This window comes from Ovis canadensis, chromosome 3 (assembly GCF_042477335.2).
Source record: "Ovis canadensis isolate MfBH-ARS-UI-01 breed Bighorn chromosome 3, ARS-UI_OviCan_v2, whole genome shotgun sequence".
Taxonomy (NCBI): Eukaryota; Metazoa; Chordata; class Mammalia; order Artiodactyla; family Bovidae; genus Ovis; species Ovis canadensis.
In genome coordinates this window covers 177892460-177911686 of record NC_091247.1, presented here as the reverse complement: position 1 = coordinate 177911686, position 19227 = coordinate 177892460, and the positions used below count along the sequence as shown (strand labels likewise).

At 40.9% G+C, this 19227-nt stretch overlaps 1 protein-coding gene across 1 annotated transcript in view; it reads left to right on the top strand.

Moving 5' to 3' along the window:
- The window catches only part of PAH (phenylalanine hydroxylase), an 86050-nt gene extending 82787 nt beyond the window's left edge, over window positions 1–3263 (top strand). The window contains exons 12-13 of the mRNA XM_069585200.1: window positions 446–561; window positions 2653–3263. Of these exons, the coding sequence (XP_069441301.1) occupies window positions 446–561; window positions 2653–2696 (160 nt within the window). The 3' untranslated portion in view covers window positions 2697–3263. The remainder of the gene's footprint in view (window positions 1–445; window positions 562–2652) is intronic.
- The last annotated feature ends 15964 nt before the right edge of the window (window positions 3264–19227 follow it).

Genomic DNA, 19227 nt, shown 5'->3' with positions numbered 1-19227 from the left:
TCTCAAACATAGGAGGCCCTCAATCCATGTTGAGTTTCATTCATAATGTTGTCTTCAACTTTGGAAACCATTTTTCTTTCTTTGCATTGATGATCAAGCATCTCAGAGCTTTTTTTTCTTCTATAACATTCTTTGGCTAGATTTTACTTTCTCCTTTTATTTTATTTAATGATAAGAACTTGGCCTTATGTGCTTTTATTGTAAGCTACTTCTAACATTTTGGAGGCATGTGCATAAGTGTGTTTGTGTATACACAGACACACCTACCACATACAGAGGCTTCCCAAAGAGGACCTAAAACTCCATTTCACTTCTTAGCCCAGTACTAAAGCCCTTGGTGAGGTTTCAATGCTACTAATAACCAAGTGAATGCCACTGAAAAATCTTTTAAAATTATTTTTCCCCAAATGGTAGCCTTTACTCAGACCTATGATTTTGGTTTCAGGAACTTTGCTGCCACAATCCCACGGCCCTTCTCAGTTCATTATGACCCATATACTCAACGGATTGAGGTCTTGGACAACACCCAGCAACTTAAGATTTTGGCTGACTCCATCAGTAGTAAGTAACATATACCCTTTGAGGCCATTCTCTCATAGGGGATTGTGTTTTCTTACCTTTGTCAGAGGAACAGTAAGAACTGTATTAAATATTTAAGAAAAGCATTTCCAGGGAAGCCACTGACTTATTGAGAGGGAAGAACTTAGCAATAAAAAGCCAGAATTGCCTTGAGTGTCCTTTCTGCTTCGACCTTCCTGGACCCCATGCCACCTCCTATGACCCACCACCTTTCCACGCTGGCTTGTTGCTGCCACGTTCCTCTTTCTCCTTTGCATTTTCACCCCTTTCCCTCTAAGTGTCCACTGGACCTTACTCTGCCTAGAATACCAGCTCCTAAGGATAGATTTTATCTATTTTATCAACCACAGAGTAGTTCATCCATTGGCCTTTTATTTTTTTCTGGACAACAAGAATATTATAATAGTTGTTCTTAAAAAGTCATTGTGCTATTGTGTTCATCTCCCGATTCTTTCTAACCTTCAAATTCCCCTCGAGCAACATTGACCAGCTCTTAGTTCCCATGCTTTCCCCTGGGCTTTGCCCATACAGTTTTTGTTTAAAATACTCTCGTCACCACTCCCATTTAGGGACCCATCCCAGTTCATCTTTTAATCGTTCATACATGTCTCTTCTTAGGGTAAGCCTGGTTTGGGTGTCCCTTCTAGGTTTTGGCCTTCCCATAGGTCCTTCTCTCAGGGCACTTATCATAGGTTTTTTATTTTGTTTTTCTTTTATAATTGTTTGCTTGTCTGTCTTCCCAACTAGACTTGAGCAGAGGGCCATGTCAGGTTTGCTGTCAAATCCCCAGCAGTTTTCCATATTCCTAAAAATCATATTAGGTACTCAAGAGCTATTGAATGAATGAGCAAAACCACCAAAGAATCAAGCTTAGAGGGAGAAGTTCTAGTCCAAGGGGTGGGGAGTTCTGTCTGTAAAAATGTGCTAACAAAGGCCAGAAGGGCTGGTGGACTTGGCGTATCCCTCTCTACCCCTGTGATATTGCCTGAGACCATTCCTGATATGTAGAACTAGCCCATTATACTCATTCCTATCAGGTATGGCCTCCCTCCCATAATGAGCCATTTTGATAAAGTCCAAGGCTGATTCCCTCCCATAGATGCCACCTTGATCACTCAGCTGGAATAATTTGTTCACCGAAGAGGCCAGCCAAGGGCTCTGGAGGCTGGGGTGTGAGAGAGAAGGGTTAGGCCATAGCTGTTTTCTCTGTCTCTTTTTCATTTCCCCTGAGAAAGCTAAAGTAATGTCAAAGACTATTACTTATTAGAGGTTTCTAAAAATCACTGAATGACAGATTTAGGAACTGGATGGTCCTTAGAGTTTTGTGACCTTATATAAGGTCCCATCATCTCTATACTGTCCTCAGGACCTAGGCAGGAATAAGGCTGGTCTGTCTCCAAGTCCCCTTCCACTTCTATGAAGAGTCTGTGTTGTTGTGGCCCCATGGCCTGTGAGAACCTGCATGAATGAAAGTGACTCCATCATACCTTACTTAGTCTGGTGGTCAGGAAATCTAGGCTGAGTCATCTGCTTAGATCATGCCTTCTCAAACCTCGTGTGTCTCAAAATCACTTGGAGAGCTAGTTAGAAATGGATAGTCCTGAGTGTTACTCCCAGACTAAATTCCCTGAATGTGTGATATGAGTCAGGGATTTGTATTTGTAATGAAGCCCCAGTGAATTCTGACATGGAGTGAGGATGGGGGGCTATGTGAACCCTACTTTTAGCTTCTGTGGCTTAGCCCCTTGCGAGCATCTGTGGATGGTCATGTGAAAAGGAAACAGAAAAGCTAGTGATTTCCCTGGGGAGAAAACCAGTAACTCCTTCCCTGAGAAATAGACTATGGAAAGAGGAAGCTTAATTACATTAATAGCTCTTTAGCACTTCCTGCAACTTAGAATCATCTGTAATGGCTCAGATTGTATCACCCTAACTAAGCTGTCAGCTCCTTGAAGGTTGGGGTAGTACCTAGTGTATCCACACACCCCACTGGTTCCCTAGCCTTTTACACACTGCAGACACTTGAAGGGTGTTTGTTCACAGGATGAGTGGCTCCTTTGTTTTTCTTTGTAGGTGAAGTTGAAATCCTTTGCAGTGCCCTCCAGAAATTAAAGTGAAGTCACGGACAGAACCTAAACTGAGAATCTCTCAATGGAAACCCACCTACTTCTTTTATTTCATCTTAAAAAGTGTAAAAAACAAGCCTTAATTCAAAATGACAGCCTTAAATCCTTTCAAGAGCAAGATGGAGGGTCAACAAATAAAATCATATGAAATGATAGCATATTAATAATACCCCAAAGCATAATGGTAGATCGTTTGGGGTCATCTATGATTTAGAGATGATAATCTCATACTCTGAATTGAATTAAAATTCAATAACCTGTCACATTTCATCAAAGTTAATGAAAATTTGGGACCTGTTTTATTCAAACTTCCTAAATAATTTCATTATTTGCTGTATAGAATTCCTAAAGGGATATATATCCCTCACTGTGAAACACAAGCCTATCAGAATTGAATTTCTGGATTTAATATAAATTTTAACCTACAAAAGTCATTTTCTGTTTCAGGGAACTATGATTTTACTTACTGCTTTGTTATTTTGCCTATGTAGATTTCCTTTAATTCAGAAGCCTATTAAAATCAATACAAATATTAAAGTTCATAATGTAATATCAAAATATTTCTGTATGTTTTATTATCATCATAAACACTGGTATGGAAGGTGGTAGAACTTTCCATCTGATTCAACTTGCAGTATCATTTTCCAATCAATTGTTGAGTCTGTTTTGGGAGACATTTTGAAGACATTTAAGATGCAGTGCATACATGCTAAGTCACTTCAGTCGTGTCTGACTTTTTGCAACCCCATGGACTGTAGCCCACCAGGTTCCTCTGTTCATAGGTTTCTTCAGGCAGGAATACTGGAGTGGGTTGCCGTTTCTTCCTCCAGGGGATCTTCCTAACCCAAGGATAGAATCCAAGTCTCTTAAGTTTCCTCCATTGGCAGGTGGGTTCTTTACCACTAGCACCACCTGAGAAGCCCCTTTAAGATGCAATAGATGTTAATTAAAATCCCAGCTGGTAGATTTTCAGTAAATATTCATTGAATGAATACATTATTAAACAGCAAATCGTCAACAAATGTGAGAATTTTAAATATATCAAGAAAAACTTTAGCGGTTTCTCAATCTTGTAGTTTCTTGGAATGAAATAATCCTCTCATTGCCTTAGAAATATATTAGCTGGATAAACTTGTAACATGAAAGAATGATCAGAGTTTCAGATTTCCCACCCATTGCAGGGGATCATTGTGATAACCTAAGTCTGGGCAGTTGACAGATTTTGACTTTTTTGGTTGTGCATTTTATGTGACTATACAAATATAAGAAACAGTGGGGAAAAAAGCAGTGTCTTAAAAGCTTTGCTTCGAAATTCTCATACCACTTTATCATTTTATCATGGAAATAGTTAAATTGTCAATGATTTTTGTAATACTCTGCAAGTGTGATTCTCAGACCAGTTGTATCATTATCAATAGTAAATCCAAGGCACAATCTGAGCCTTGTTGTTGTTCAGTCACATCCGACTCTGCAACCCCATGGACTGAAGCATGCCAGGCTACCCTCTCCTTCACAGTCTCCCTGAGTTTGCTCAAACTCATGTCCATTGAGAGTCAGTGATACCATTCAACCATCTCATCCTCTGCCCCACCGCCTTCTCCTTCCCTCACTTTTTCCCAGTGTTAGGATCTTTACCCAAATAAAATATCTGGGGATGGGACACAGAGACCTGTGTTTTTAAGCACTCCAGTTTATTCTCTTATGCCCAGCAAATCTACTGGGTACCTCAAGTTTGAGAAGCCCTGATTTCTGGTGGTCAGTTCTGCCACTTGCTAATGATGTCATCTTGCATAAGTCACTTCTCCTCTTTGGACCTTGGTTTTACTCTGACAATGAGGAGTTAAACTGGATGAATCAAGATCCCTCCCAGCCTTGAAATATAATTCAAATGCTAACATGTATCTTTAAACAGCTGTCACTAATCTACTAATGGGTGTAATAATACCTGCCCAAGTATGCCAGATGGGTGGAAAGAACAATTTGGTCTGAATGTGTCTGAGGTTTCATTGCTTTGAAAGGGGAATTTTCTTTTCTCTATTTCCTCATGCCTTTGAAGAACTCATTGACAAGGTCTGATTCTAAAACTGGAAGTGGATTTTTTCTCTGGTGTTCATCTAGGGTTTAAATACCCTGCAAAGGAACTATTTTGATAACTATATTTTTGTTCTGCTGAGTTGCTAAGTTGTGTCCAACTCTTTGCAACCCCAAGGACTGCAGCCCACCAGGTTACTCTGTTCATGGGATTTTCCAGGCAAGAATACTGGAGTGGGTTCTCCAAACTGTTTCTTTACTTCACATTAAATGTAAGTTAGAACATTTCTTGAGTTTGGTACTGAAATATCATAAAGTATTTTATACTGGATATTTTATTTTATAGTGATTTTTAGTTCTACTGAAGATAATTTAGTGTTTTCTAAGTGAAAGCTTAGGCAGGAAGAAAGTATGTACTCGATAGAAGCTAGTCTCTGAAATTTTCATGTGTTACTCAGTACTTAGCTTATTTCATCTGGCTATAAAAGGTACAGCAATTGGATTCAGTATATTTCCATGTGTTAGTATTATTACTTGTTCAGTACACAGTAAACAGTTTTTAAGGAAACAATAGTAATGTTTTACTGACAGCTAATCTTGGTATGTCCAAACAAAAGAAATATATGGAAGAATATTAAAACTGTGTAGTATTAGTGTTCAGTAAGTTTCTGAAAGGAGGAAACTAAATTTTAACTCTAAATTTCTAAGTTATATCATTTAGTTGTGCTTCAGAGAATCTACCACTAAAATATCATCTTCATGAAGTCAAGAACCTTTATTATCTTTTTCACCACTGTAAAGCCTTGGCATGTTACACATGGTAGATGCTCAATATTCTTTAATCTCTAAAACTTTTTCTGAGTTTAATCACAAGGAGTGTAGTGAGATTGTCTCTCATAAATAAACTATTTTGCAAGAAAAATTTGAGAACAACTAAACTTGTGATTTCCCCTTTTAAAATCTATTGAAAAATATTCTAAGCTATGACTTTTTAAAAGAAAAATATTATCTCCTGTTTAAGGTAGGTTATGGCTAGGTAGTTTGTATCTTACACTACTTCAACAACTGACATTTAGAATTGCTTGTTGTTGCTTAGTTGCTAAATCACGTCCCAACTCTTTTGCAACCCCCTGGACTGTAGCCTGCCAGGCTCCTTTGTCCATGAGATTTCCCAGGCAAGAATACCAGAGTGTTTTGCCATTTCCTTCTCCAGGGGATCTTCCCCACCCAGCAACTAAACCTGTGTTTCCTGCTTAGCAGATGGATTCTTTACTGTCTGCACCACCAGGGAAGACCTTGGAAGTGCTTAATAAATGTCAGTTAATAAAGGGGACAAAAATGCATTGGAGAAACTTCAGAGTTATCCACAGTGGGGCTGAAATGGTCAGAAAGCAATAAGTGACTTGTCTAAAGATTGCAAAAAATCACAGGAGACAACATAAGAAAGCTTAGTAAAATACGGACTTTTCAAAATAAGAAGGAAAAAATGTGATCAAAGCTTTCGCTTCTCAATGAAGTCTGCACACACACACACACACACACACACACGATCACTGCCTTTTAATAGCTTTCCCATTCAGTTTCAAAAACTATAAGCTATAGTAGATTTGATACATGTTAAAAATGAAACTAGTCTTTTCTGTGCCTTGAATTTTTACCTCATTTATACTCTTAACTTTGCTAGCTTCAAGGCACAGTTTACCTTTTCACCTGTAGTAAGCACAATTATTTTAAAAGAATAAGTTCAGAATGAGAAGCAATTGCAGAGAAAATTGATTCTAGCTCTCCAGGGTCTATACAACTCATTTATAACATTATTTATCATTGTTCAGGGTTGCTCTTTAACAGTATTTGTTTTGTATGTCTCTCGCACACTGTTTCTTTTGTGACAACAATCTCTGAATAATAGAACACTTATGAAAAATAAAGAGACAAAATGTACCTCACTGAGAGATGGACCCAAAAGGAGATGATACTGCAAGAAGAATAATACCTGCTTGTTTACATGTCTGTCTAAATGGGTAAAACGTGAATGGTGATTCACGTGAACTGCAGTGTGTATTTTTTCTCAGATCATTCTTAGGAGGGAGGTGATGCCCCAAAGTCAGTTTCTTTCATTGAGGTTATTAAAATTAGTACATGCTTTGGATGTCTATAGTTTATTCTTCCCAGAAGCAAATTAAAGGCTATCTATTAAAGAAGAAATAAACAAGTCTTCTCTGAGGCTTCTTTATTCCTACAGGTTTTTAAAAAATGTCAGCTGCATCCTGTCTTTTTCTGCAATCACCTTTCAAATGGAGAGAGTGTTGGCAAAAGGCTTACTGTCATTGTTCCTTGTGAGTTGTCAGGGGAGAGTGGAGTTTAGACTTAGAAAGAAATGATAAGGAATGTACATTCCTTTGTTTTCAGTTTTCCCTTATGGCTCTCTTTTCAAAAATGTGGCCCTTGGGTGTCTTTGAAAAGAATCTCATCCCATCATACACACACACACACACCTTCCTTTGACCTCTAGAGACTTGACAAAAGATGAGTTGGGGGCTGAGTTAAGGTCTCTACAGATAAAGGTGCATAAGACATATTTGGGGGTGACGGGAGCATGTTTTAAAGCATTTCTTTGAGAGCCTCCAGCTATTGACACCACCCAGAAGGAGAGAATCAGCTTGGAACAACAGCAGTACTTGCAAAGGGTAACTGTTGGCCTAGTAAGGCTTTCAATTGTCTCTAGCATCCAAATACTCCTCCCGCCCACCAGCACTAAAGCCGTGGAGCCTGCTAAGTTCCATTTCTTTGGCCTAACAAAAAATCAAATTTCCAAATGAGAAATGAGGAAGCTGAACCTTTCCCAAACTTCCCATCCTCAGAATATCCTTGGGAAAGGGAGGGAGACAAGAGGCTCCTGTAAGAGTGTCATTTGGGGGAGAAAATAATTTCGCAGTGCACAGGGAAGTTTGGGATTACAAAACAGCAGATTACAGAACGGTGATTTTATGAACATGAAGGGCCAGATAAGAGAAAATGTGCCTGAGGTTAGAATGGAGGAATGCATGCTAAGTCACTCAGTTATCTCTGACTTTGCAATCCTATGGACTGTAGCCCACCAGGCTCCTCTGTCCCTGGAATTTTCCAGGCAAGAATACTGGAGCGGGTTGCCATTTCCTCCTCCAGGGGATCTTCCTGACCCAGGGATTGAACTTGAGTCTCTTATGTCTTCTGCATTGGCAGGCAGGTTCTTTACCACTAGCGCCACCTGGGAAAAGGTGTAAGTGAAGGGAAAGGGCCCTACTTATCAAAGCCTCCTGAAGCTGAGTGTCTCAGCACCGCGGACAGCACCCACTCCCAGCATGGGGAATCACTGGCCTGGAAGAGGATGGAAAACCTGAAGGCTATCACTTCACTAAGCAAAAGTAAGCAGAAGGGGGGAAAAAGTAGAGTAAGTACACAGATGAAGCGGCAAACTGTCTTGCTCACTATAGGCTGAATAAATTTTGACTGAGTAAAAGCAAGGCAGGATGGACCAGTGGGTCATGGTCCCCTTGATGACAATGCTTTATACAGGTGAAAGTTAGGTATTTTTGTTAACGGTACACACCCATATTTGAGATTGGAAGACAGAGCATCTTTCAGTAGCACTGCTCTGGTGACCCCGATTCAAATGCCAGTTTTCCCATCAGGTTGAACCTACTTTGACAGACTCTTAATCTCCCTGAGTTACAGTTTCCTCCTCTGTAAAATGGGGAAGAGGTATGCTCACCTTATAAGATTGCCACATAAATCACATAACATATTATGTGTGTATAAGCCCCTCTCAATCATTTTTAGTAACATTCTAACAATTCTAAATATTTATTTATTGCTATTGTTCAGTCTCTAAGTCGACTTTTTGTGACCCCATGGACTGCAGCACTCCAGGCTCCCCTCTCCTTCACTGTCTCCTGGAGTTTGCTCAGATTCACATCCATTCAGTCAATGATGCTAGCTAATCATCTCATCCTCTGCCACCCCTTTCTCTGTTTGCCCTCAATTTCCCCCAGATTATTATGCTAACATAAAGCACAAATGAACTCCCATGAAATTTGGTTATTATTATTATTGTGGTTGTTTGGTCAAATAACAAGATCCCAATTGACCCATTTTTTCCAAAGAGATGGACAATTGTGGAAGTGCCCTACCTAAAGACTATTTGGTTTACACTTGAGAAAGGAGTTTGACTAAATCAGAATATAAACCTTTCAACACAGTCCAAATCTATGTACACATATACATAAAAGTTGTGAGCTATAAAATAATGAAATGTACATCAACTCGAAGCTAAGGCTCTATCTTGTAAAAGATAACTTTGGAGATCAAAATGGAAGTTTCACATCTGAAGTTCAAAGCAATAGACTTTCACTCCTTCAGTCCCATTTCTGCAATTCCCACATCATTGCCTGTTTCCTTTTTCCTTCTGGAGCTCTGGCATTACCAGCACTGTTTAAAACCATAACCTCCAAAAGCCAGCATTCACTCTTCTACTAATGACACTTCCTTCTGCTAGCAATATCATGTTGTACTCATTCTACAAGATCGTTAACATAAACACAATTGAAATCATCATTCTCTAGATATGTTGTTTTACTGAGGAACCAACACAAGAGAACTTAGCTTCACTCTGCTGCCCAGTTTTAAGGTCATGTTGGGCAGGCTTTTTATCTTTCCAGGGGCAAGAATTAGAGATCATTTTTTTTTTAAATAAAAGTAGCTGGTACTATGAACAAGACATTTCCCCCTCTGAACATTTTGCTCCAAAGTCAACCCAAGGAACAGCCAATGTAGAAGACCAGATGGAAATAACAATTCTTGCAGAATAGAATGAGTCCCTCAAAAATGTGGATGTTATAAGAAGGTATCCTTATAAAAGGATTATAGAATAAATGCCTCCAAAATTTGTCATCAGCTATATACTTTGATAGAGGGGAGAGAGATCCAACCAGTATACCAGTATACAAAGCTTAAAAACAGAAAATTTATTGCACTTCCTTGGTTTAATTCAACAAATATTTATTTGCCTGTCTACTTCCTGCTCAGCCCTGGACCAAGCTCATTAAAATGATTACTGGGAGGGCAGTTCGGGAGTGCCTGCCTCCGTGGGCCCTCCACTGGAGTGTTGGTTTAGCTGGTATGTTTCCACCTCTGTACCACCACATTTCCTGACCTCCTTTTCTCTTCCCTCTCAGGAGCTCACTGAACTGAACGATATCACTTTCCATGCTTCAGTCCTAGCTCAGACTCTGTTCAGATGGAACCAAAACACAGGCTCCACTTTTACTTTTTTAATTGGAGTATAATTGCTTTACAATGTTGCATTAGTTTCTGCTGTATAGCAACACGAATCAGCTGTATGTATACATATATCCCCTCCCTCTTGAGCTTCCCCTCCCACCCCTCTAGGTCATCACAGAGCATCTAACTGAACTCTCATTGCTACATAGCACCTTCCCACTAGCTATCTATTTTATGCTTAGTAGTGTATATATGTCATATTAAGGGGTTCAAACCTCACTGACCCAAAGATCCAGTTTTTGTTTTACAAAATTAAAGCTTCATCCCCTGGATTTACAGGCCAGGGCAGTGAATTTTAAGCCAATCCCAAATTCCTTCCACCCTGAAACTTTCAGGACCAGTTTCAGGGGCTTGGGGATTGTGAGTAAAGCAGGAAAGGGCCATGCGGCTTTTCTGCCTGAACTGGGAATGGTGCTGGAGGAGGAATGGGAGGAGGCAGGCTAAGAGGGTGGGAGGCATCAACATCTTTTTAATTCACAAGGGGAGATAGTACTAGCAGGACGTGGAAAGACTTTCAGGTTCACCCTGACAATTGACACACGGTTGGGAAGGTGCGGAAATGCGGCAGTCAGACTTTAATTAGCCGGCCTGCAAGTGGGTTGATTAAAACCAATTCCAGTACCATAGCTCCGTTTTACTGCTTTACCCGTTTTACTGTAATATGGGGGGGGGGCGGGGCGGGGGGGGCTGCTGTTGGCCTTAAACATCCACGCAGACGTCGGCCAGGACCATGGATAGCTGCTATCCCTAGGTCCCTCTGTCTTCCCAGCCCTGGGCAGTCTCCAGTTCCACCCGGGAGGACTAGGACTGTGGCCGTCGGAATCGACTTCCTCTTGCTCTGCTCCCTCCCCACCCACCCCCGCGACTTCTGGGAGCCTGGAGTCAGGTCTTGAGCTAAGAGCCCTATGAAAGGTCCGAGCCAGAGGGCCAAGAAAGGGGAGCCCCCCCCCCCCCCCCGAGTACCCAAGTCTGCAGCGCTGGGAGTTCCCCTTCCGCACCCGAGAGGCAGCACCCAGGGAGATGACAGAGGAGGAGAAGGCAGCCACGGGACCCAGGAGACGTCAGGGCGGACGCAAAGGAGGGTGGCTGGCTTGTCAAAGACAGCCCAAGCCCTCTAGGGCCTTCCGAGGGAGGGAAGGGAGAGAGATGTGTTAGAAGAGTCTCTGCACAGTGGAGCTGAGAATTCCCAGGACGGTAAGTTCAATCTCCCCACTTCCCCCTCCACTTCCAGTCTCTAGCCCCTGGAAATGTTGCTCTTTCGGGGGAGGGGTGGCTAGATGTGGAATTCTCTCCGTGTTAGTCTTGCATCTCAGTGTCCCCATTTCACCAATCAATGGGTGGTCTCCACATTCCCTCCCTCCTCTCTCTCCAGATCTCACCATCCCCAGGTCCTGCAGAAAGAGCTGAAAGGAAGGTTGGGTTACAGGGGCCCAGCTGGGGGTTGATGTCTGGAGGTCCTTGCCTTTTGTAGGAAGGTAGGGAGGGGATTTGAGATCCTTCTGCTTCAGATTGGTCTTCTCTGCAGGCTTCCATTCCAAGTGTAGAGGCAGAGCTCAAGGAGAAAAGTCTTCTTCTCCATCCAGGACTGAGGAGGCTTCCCACAGATGCTTTCTTTGTTAAGGAGCCAGAGCTTGCTTTGTGTGTGTGTGGTTGGTGAGTGTGTGGCAGAAAGCACGAGAGGCATATTTCAATCCGACTGAGCAGCATCTTCTAAGGTTTTGGTCTCTGTGAATCCCCAAAGGGCCCAGGGCTGACCCAGGAGACAAGTCCAGATTGAAGGCTGGACCTATGACAAGGTTGAGGGGGCGGGGAGAAACATTGGAGGAGGGGGGAGGGAAGATGCCCCCTGGTATCAGAATGGGAATGCAGACACACAATATTGCCTTTGGGGATTTATAACTTAAATTATTGCTACTATTAGTTGTGGGTATCTCAACTAGAATCAGCAGCAGGAATTATTTGTGTAAGGGGGTCTGGGACTCTGAAAAGTAAATATTCAGTTATGTTTTATCTGGGTGGTTGTGGGTTGGAGGGAATTCCAACCACCTGGCACCTCAGGCAAGGGCTAAATGCACTAAGAAGATGAACTGGGCAGTGTAGAAAAGTATACCAAGATGATTTCTATAGCACTTTTTGTATTAACAAATATTTTGAAGTAAGCCAAATGTCCAACAATAAGAGATTGTTTAGACAAATTATAGCCTATATACTGGAATATTGTATTGGTGGGGGTGCTGGTTCCGTCACTCCGTCATGTCGGACTCTTGTGACCCTATGGACTGTACCCCACCGGGTTCCTCTGTCCATGGAATTTCCCAGGCAAGAATACTGGAGTGGGTTAATAAAGTTAATCGCATTCTTTTTGTTTGTTTGTTTCTTTTCTCAAAACCAGTATATAAGCTAAAGAACGAAAGCAACCTCTGACCTCTATCCCAGCCTCAGTAGTAACCCTAACCACTGGTGACATTCTGGTGCTCACAAGTCTTTTTTTTTTTTTTCTTGTAATCACAAAAAGGAGAAGAATATTCTCCTTAAGAAAGATTGTTGGGGGGGGGCACCTCAAAAGAAAATGAGGTGCATCTGTAAAACCTATCAGGGAATCCTAGGAGGTGTGGTTAAGTGAAAAAAACAAAAGCATGATCATGTTTTAATTAAAATAAAAAGCTGTCAGTGGTGTGTATGCATGTATTTAGTCTACACGTATTTTTTTTATACTCACAGAGGGAAAAGAAAGACTTTCGAGCACCAGAATGTTGCCAGTGGCTAGAGTTATTACAGAGACTGGGATAGAGGTCAGAGACTGCTCTCATTCTTTACCTTATATAATGGTTTTAAGAAAAGAAAAAAAATGATGTGATTAAAGACAATTTCAATTTTTTCTGTTGTTTTTATTCTCATTATTTCAGTATTTTCTGTAATAAACAAATACCACTGAAATGAGAAAGAAACAGGCACACAAAGATGTCCATTACTGATACATCTCTCCCTTTTAGTCCTTGGAAACAAAAATTCTCTGTCTAGAATCAAAATTTACTCCCAAGGCTAAGGGAGCTTTGTCCCAGCTGGAAATTTATGGGAATATGACATTGCTAAGTCCAGTGTCAGCCTGTCTATTGATGACCTAAAACAAGAGCTCAAAAATATGCATGTTCACCCAGAGGCTTATCATTAAAATTTTCTATTCATACTTTCTGAATCAAAACTGAGTGGAGATGCCATTTCCCTGGATTGGCTATGCTCACTAACTTTGTCTCCTTTTAAAGGCAGTTCCTAGAATTGTCGAGTGCTACATCTACTCAAAACTTCATTCTTGTAAATTTGCTGACTAGGAAGACAGCAGAACATAGTGATTAAGCAAGGGCACTGAAGTCAGATGGAACCTTGGGTTTTCCCATTCACAGAATATATGGCCTCTAACAAATTATTACCACTTGTGTTTCTGTTCCCTCGTCAGTAAGTTGGGAATATAATAGTAAATGCCTCATAGATTTATTCAGATAAACCCTTTAAAGAGTTTAGGAGAGTGCTAAGTGTCAGCATTAATTATCAACAACCCTACCTACAAAATGCTAATCAAGGGGCAATGGAAATCAGTTAGAAGCAACTTGGATTTTTTTTTCTGGATAAAAATATTCAGCATAACAATGAAGAATGGAGCTAGAGAAATGGGAATTGATTAAGGAACCTACATAGATGGGAAAAGATAATGATTTTTAGAGTCAGACGCCCTGGATTCAATTCCTGGCTTTAGCATTTATCAGCTATTTGCATGTGAGCAATTATTTTACCTCTCAGTACTTTTGGTTAATTACAAAATGACAATAATAGTGCCCACTTTATATAGTGGCTGTAATCATTAAGTGAATCTAAGCATTCAGTAAGTGGTAGCTTCTATGTGTCTCTTGTCCTCTAAAGGCAAAATTGCTTAGACACTGTCAGTTACCCACTCGTATCCCTCTATCCTCTCCACTTCAGTGCAGAAAATCTTGACTCCCAGTTACCAGCTCCTGCATTTCTCTTCCTAAAAGTTTTATCTGGATTCTAAGGCACTTTGCCTACCCTATGGTTAAAAAGAGTGCCTGGAAATTAATAACTTACCATCAGCTTTCTACCAATGGCCAATAAGAGTTGGTAGTGAATTTTTTTAAATGTATATAGACACTGGCTCCCAGAGTTTGCTCAGTGAGATGAAGCTCAGCTGCCCACAGTAAGAGCTGTTGATCACACTCCCTTTAATCATTGCTTTTCTTTCCCTGTGTCTCTTTCCTAATTTTTCCATCTTCAGTTCCTAAATAAACTATTTGTACTGGAACCCTTTTCTCGGATTCATCTTCTGGAAGAACCCAAAGTAAGACAGAGGCACATAGTGTTTCAGTAATGATTATAGTGATGACATGTGTTTCTCCTATAAGCTTCTACATTATTTTCTTCCATGATGGACATTCTTAAGCCTTATTCTATCACATAATTGCTCTCTTTTTTTTGCTCAGATGTCTTCATTTCTCTTTCTTAAATTTGCTTTGATTCCAAGGAAATATATAAGCTCTTGACAATTGCCACTACCTGGTGATCAAGCATGGACATAATTTGGACCATTATCACTTTGTTTGTCTGGAATTGGTTTTGTAGCTTACAATGTGTACTCTCCAAAGTTCTAAAATGGGACTCCAGACAGGCTTCTCATCTGCACTGAGGATACAATCACTGTCAGGCAGGAATCTGTCAGACCCTGATCTTTCCTAATAATATGGCTGGAAATATGAACCTGGATTTGGACCAGTGTGTAGGTACTGCACAATCTCTGACCCCAGGCATATAGACAAAGGGAAATTAGACTCTTTTGTTCATGAGTATCTTATAAGGAACAATTGCACACAGTAGAGCTGGTAGCCTGAAGTCACATCAGTTCAGTTCAGTTCAGTTCAGTTCATTCGCTCAGTCGTGTCCGACTCTTTGCGACCACATGAATCACAGCATGCCAGGCCTCCCTGTCCATCACCAACTCCCGGAGTTCACTCAGACTCACGTCCATCGAGTCAGTGATGCCATCCAGCCATCTCATCCTCTGTTGTCCCCTTCTCCTCCTGCCCCCAATCCCTCCCAGCATCAGAGTCTTTTCCAATGAGTCAGCTCTTCTCATGAGGTGGCCAAAGTACTGGAGTTTCAGCTTTAGAATCATTCCTTCCAAAGAAATCCCAGGGTTGATCTCCTTCAGAATGGACTTGTTGGATCTCCTTGCAGTCCAAGGGACTCTCAAGAGTCTTCTCCAATACCGCAGTTCAAAAGCATCAATTCTTCAGCGCTCAGCTTTCTTCACAGTCCAACTCTCACATCCATACATGACTACTGGAAAAACCATAGCCTTGACTAGATGGACCTTTGTTGGCAATGTCTCTGCTTTTGAATATGCTATCTAGGTTGGTCATAACTTTTCTTCCAAGGAGTAAGTGTCTTTTAAGTCACATAGGTTAGGGTTTCATCCCAGCTCTTTCACAACTAGCTATGCAACCTAGAGAAGTTTATCTTTCTAAACTCTGATTCTCCTCATTTGCAAATTCAGGATAATAATACATATATACATACCTCACAAGGTTTTTTTAGCAATTAAATATGCTAATACATATTATGGACTTCCCCAGTGGCTCAATGGTAAAGAAATCCACCCGCCAGTGCAGGGCATGCGGCTTTGATCCCTGAATCAGGAACATTCCCTAGAGGAGGAAATGACAACCCATTCCAGTATTCTTGCTGGGCAAATCCCAAAGGCAGAGGAGCCTGGCAGGATGCAGTCCATGGGGTTGCAAAAGAGTCAGATATGACTTAGTAACTAAACAACAAGTACATATTAAGTACTTAACACAATGGCATATGTCTAAGAAATGTCAGTACTCATTTTAACTAATACTAATAATAACAACAACATCTTGTAGAGGAATCATAGAGTACCATGTAGTATACAATGAATTTATACCATCTGGACACTGAAAGAAGATTGTTGACATCCTACAGCACAGCAACCCTCTAACTGAGGTAAGGGGAGGTAACACTTTACAGTCTACACAACTGGCTTCAACAAACAAATGTAGTCATTGTTCAGCACATGTTAGATATGATTGTTGGTGTTGCTGTTGAAACTACAGGCAAATGGTAGAGCTAGCTGTTGAAAGACATAAGACTACACATCAGTACAGAGCCTATTCACTGTCACCCAGCAGGTGGCCATTTGTTGTTTAGTCACTAAGTCATGTCTCTTTTGGGACACCATGGATTGTAGCCTTACCAGGCTCCTCTGTTTATGGGATTTCCCAGGCAGGAATACTGGAGTGAGTTGCCATTTCCTTCTCCAGGGAATCTTCCCGAGCCAGGGATTGAAACCTTGTCTCCTCCATGCAGGCAGATTCTTTACTACTGAGCCACTAGTGTAACCCACAGGTGGCCACAGGTAACATCTAACATCAACTGAGAAAGGAGACCATCTCTCTTCTCCAGGCCAAGAGTATGTGTAGGGCCCTGATTACCTTGGAAAGGAAGGCAGGGCTTCCTGGGTGCAGTTTGCCAGAGGCAGGGGTGGGTTTCATTAGTGTGGCACTGAGCTGGGAGTACATTGAGACAGAGAAGGAGCCTGGTTTCTGCCTCCTAGGTGCACTCACAGGGTAAATACCTCGACTGGCTAGGTGACCAGTTCTCAGGATACAATGAGCATCCATATATGCGGGTCCCCTTGCTGCTGGTGGAACACAGGTTCACCCTGGAAATTTCTGTCCCTTCTCTCCAAAGCCCCATACTGGAGACCCTATTCAGAGTGAATTCTTACATCCTATCTTATCACACTACTGCTTTATTTTCATTTCATTTAATTTTTTAGCAGTGCTGGGTCTTCATTGCTGCACTGGTGTTTTTCTAGTTGTGGCGAATGGGGCCACTTTCCAGTTGCAGCGCATGGCTTCTTATTGCAGTGGATTTTTTGTTGCAGAGCATGGGCTCTAGGCACATGGGCTTCAGTAAGTAGTTGTAGCTCCCAGGCTCTAGAGCACAGGCTCAGTGGTTTTTCAGGGGCTTAGTTGCTCCACGACATGTGGGATCTTCCTGGACCAGGGATCAAACGCACGTCTCCTGCATTGGCAGTGGATTCTTTATCACTGAGCCACCAGGGAAGTGCCATTGTATTGCTTTCTAAGGAAACATCATTCTTGTGGCCAAGGGGCATAGTTGAACAATTTAATTCCTTACTGGAATCTTTGGAAAGTGCACCTAAAGGTAATTCTATTTCTTTTCTTATAGCAAAACATCCTGATACTCCACAATTTCTCTCCTTTCTTTCTCCTGTTCTTAATATCTCTCAAACATACAACCTATGAAGCTTGTCTTTCTCTCTTCTGTATTTACCTTTCTATCTATTTCTGACTTTCTGGCTCTAAAGATAACACAGTGTCATGGTTCAAAGCATAGTCTCTGGAATTAGATTGGCTAGCTTTGAATCCTAGCACTACCACTGTTTGTTTGTAGTCTTGGACAAGTTGCCTAATAATATTAGTTGACATACATTGATTTTTACTTTGTACCAAGCAGGCATTAAGTAACTTGCCCAAGGTAACTTAGCTCCTCAGTGATAGAGATAGGACCTGGGTTCAGGTGGCTTGGCTCCAAAGCCCACACTCTTGGAGGCTATTCTCTTCTGCTATGATATACCTTAGTTTTTTCATCTTTAAAATGGGGATAGTAGTAATACTTCCTCATGGCAAGGAAAGCTATGTGCTAGTGAATGGTAAAGCTATAAGTAATTTCCTCAACTGAAGTTCAGAGAAGCTAAGTTACTTCCTTAACAGTCACATTACTAAATTGCTAAAGCAAAGTGGATTTAAATTCAAATCTATACTACTTCTAAACTAGCCATTCAAACGGTACTCAGCCATCTGCTAATGTTGTGGTATTAAACATGTTTCTCTATCTCTCTGGGCTTCAGTTTTCTCATCTTTAAATTTAGGATGAAAAAACCTGTCCTGTCCACTTCACAAAGTTGGGATAAGAATAAAAATCAAATATGACAGTGTAACTTGTAGACCTTCAACTGGCATGGAAATGAAAGTTAAGGTACCACTAGAGCTTTCTAGAAGCTTTCCCCTAAGCGGCACACAGCTGGAAAATGAGCAAAGTTTGGTGGACACACCAAACACCCTCAAATTACCCAAGGACACCACAGATGACCACTTAGTCTATGGGGAAGTCTATTAAGAAAAGCTATTGAGGAGAGGACAGGGCGTGACTGCCAGGGACCCTGGAGCCAGAGGCACAGGAGAATCGGAGCGCCGCCCCTGCTGCACACTGAGGATGGGAGGAGAACCTCTGTTGTACTGAAGCAACAGTGTACTTAAGAGATTATGTATGGAGAAGGAAGCTTCGATAGTTGGGCTTATGGAGAACCCAGTTACCTATATATCCACGCTTCCCTCATCCCTGTCCTAACAGAATCACTAGGATTGCCTTCTCTTAGGGAGCAGGCTGCCTCATTCATTTGTTCAACAAATATTTGTTAATTATCTACCATGTGTCAGACACAATTCAAAAGAATATGAGAAAGTTTCCTGCTTTTGTGGCGCCTGCATCCTGACATATAAAGATGCAGGAGGGGAGACATGCAGTAAAGAATGTAATCATTTTGTGTGATAAGGGCTATAAAGACAATAAACATCTAATTGTTCATGAATATAATTTCTGATGATAGATCACTATATACTTTTGGCAAATAATCTGAAGGTGTTCAAATAAATCAAGGGCATTACTATAATAAACCTTATATTCTCATTTGCCTACTTATATCAATAAATATCTAAAATTTAAAAAATTTTTTTAAACGCACAAATAGAGTCAATACTGGTTCCTGACTCATTCTAACAATAAGTAAATTAGTTCTGTATGAACTAATGGAGGTTAGAAAAATCTTCATTTATCGAATTAATAAGTGCATTTCCAATTGAAGTGAACTTTTATAGTTTTTTAGTAATTTATAAATTGTGTACTAATAATATTTGTACATTTTACTCAATCCAAAAGAAATATTTTAATGCTTAGGATCTTACAGTAACAAGAATTTTTTTAAAAACACACTCACCTTTAACTTATATTCATATTTTTATTGCAAAGATCAACAAAATGCTTTAAGAAATGAAGCATG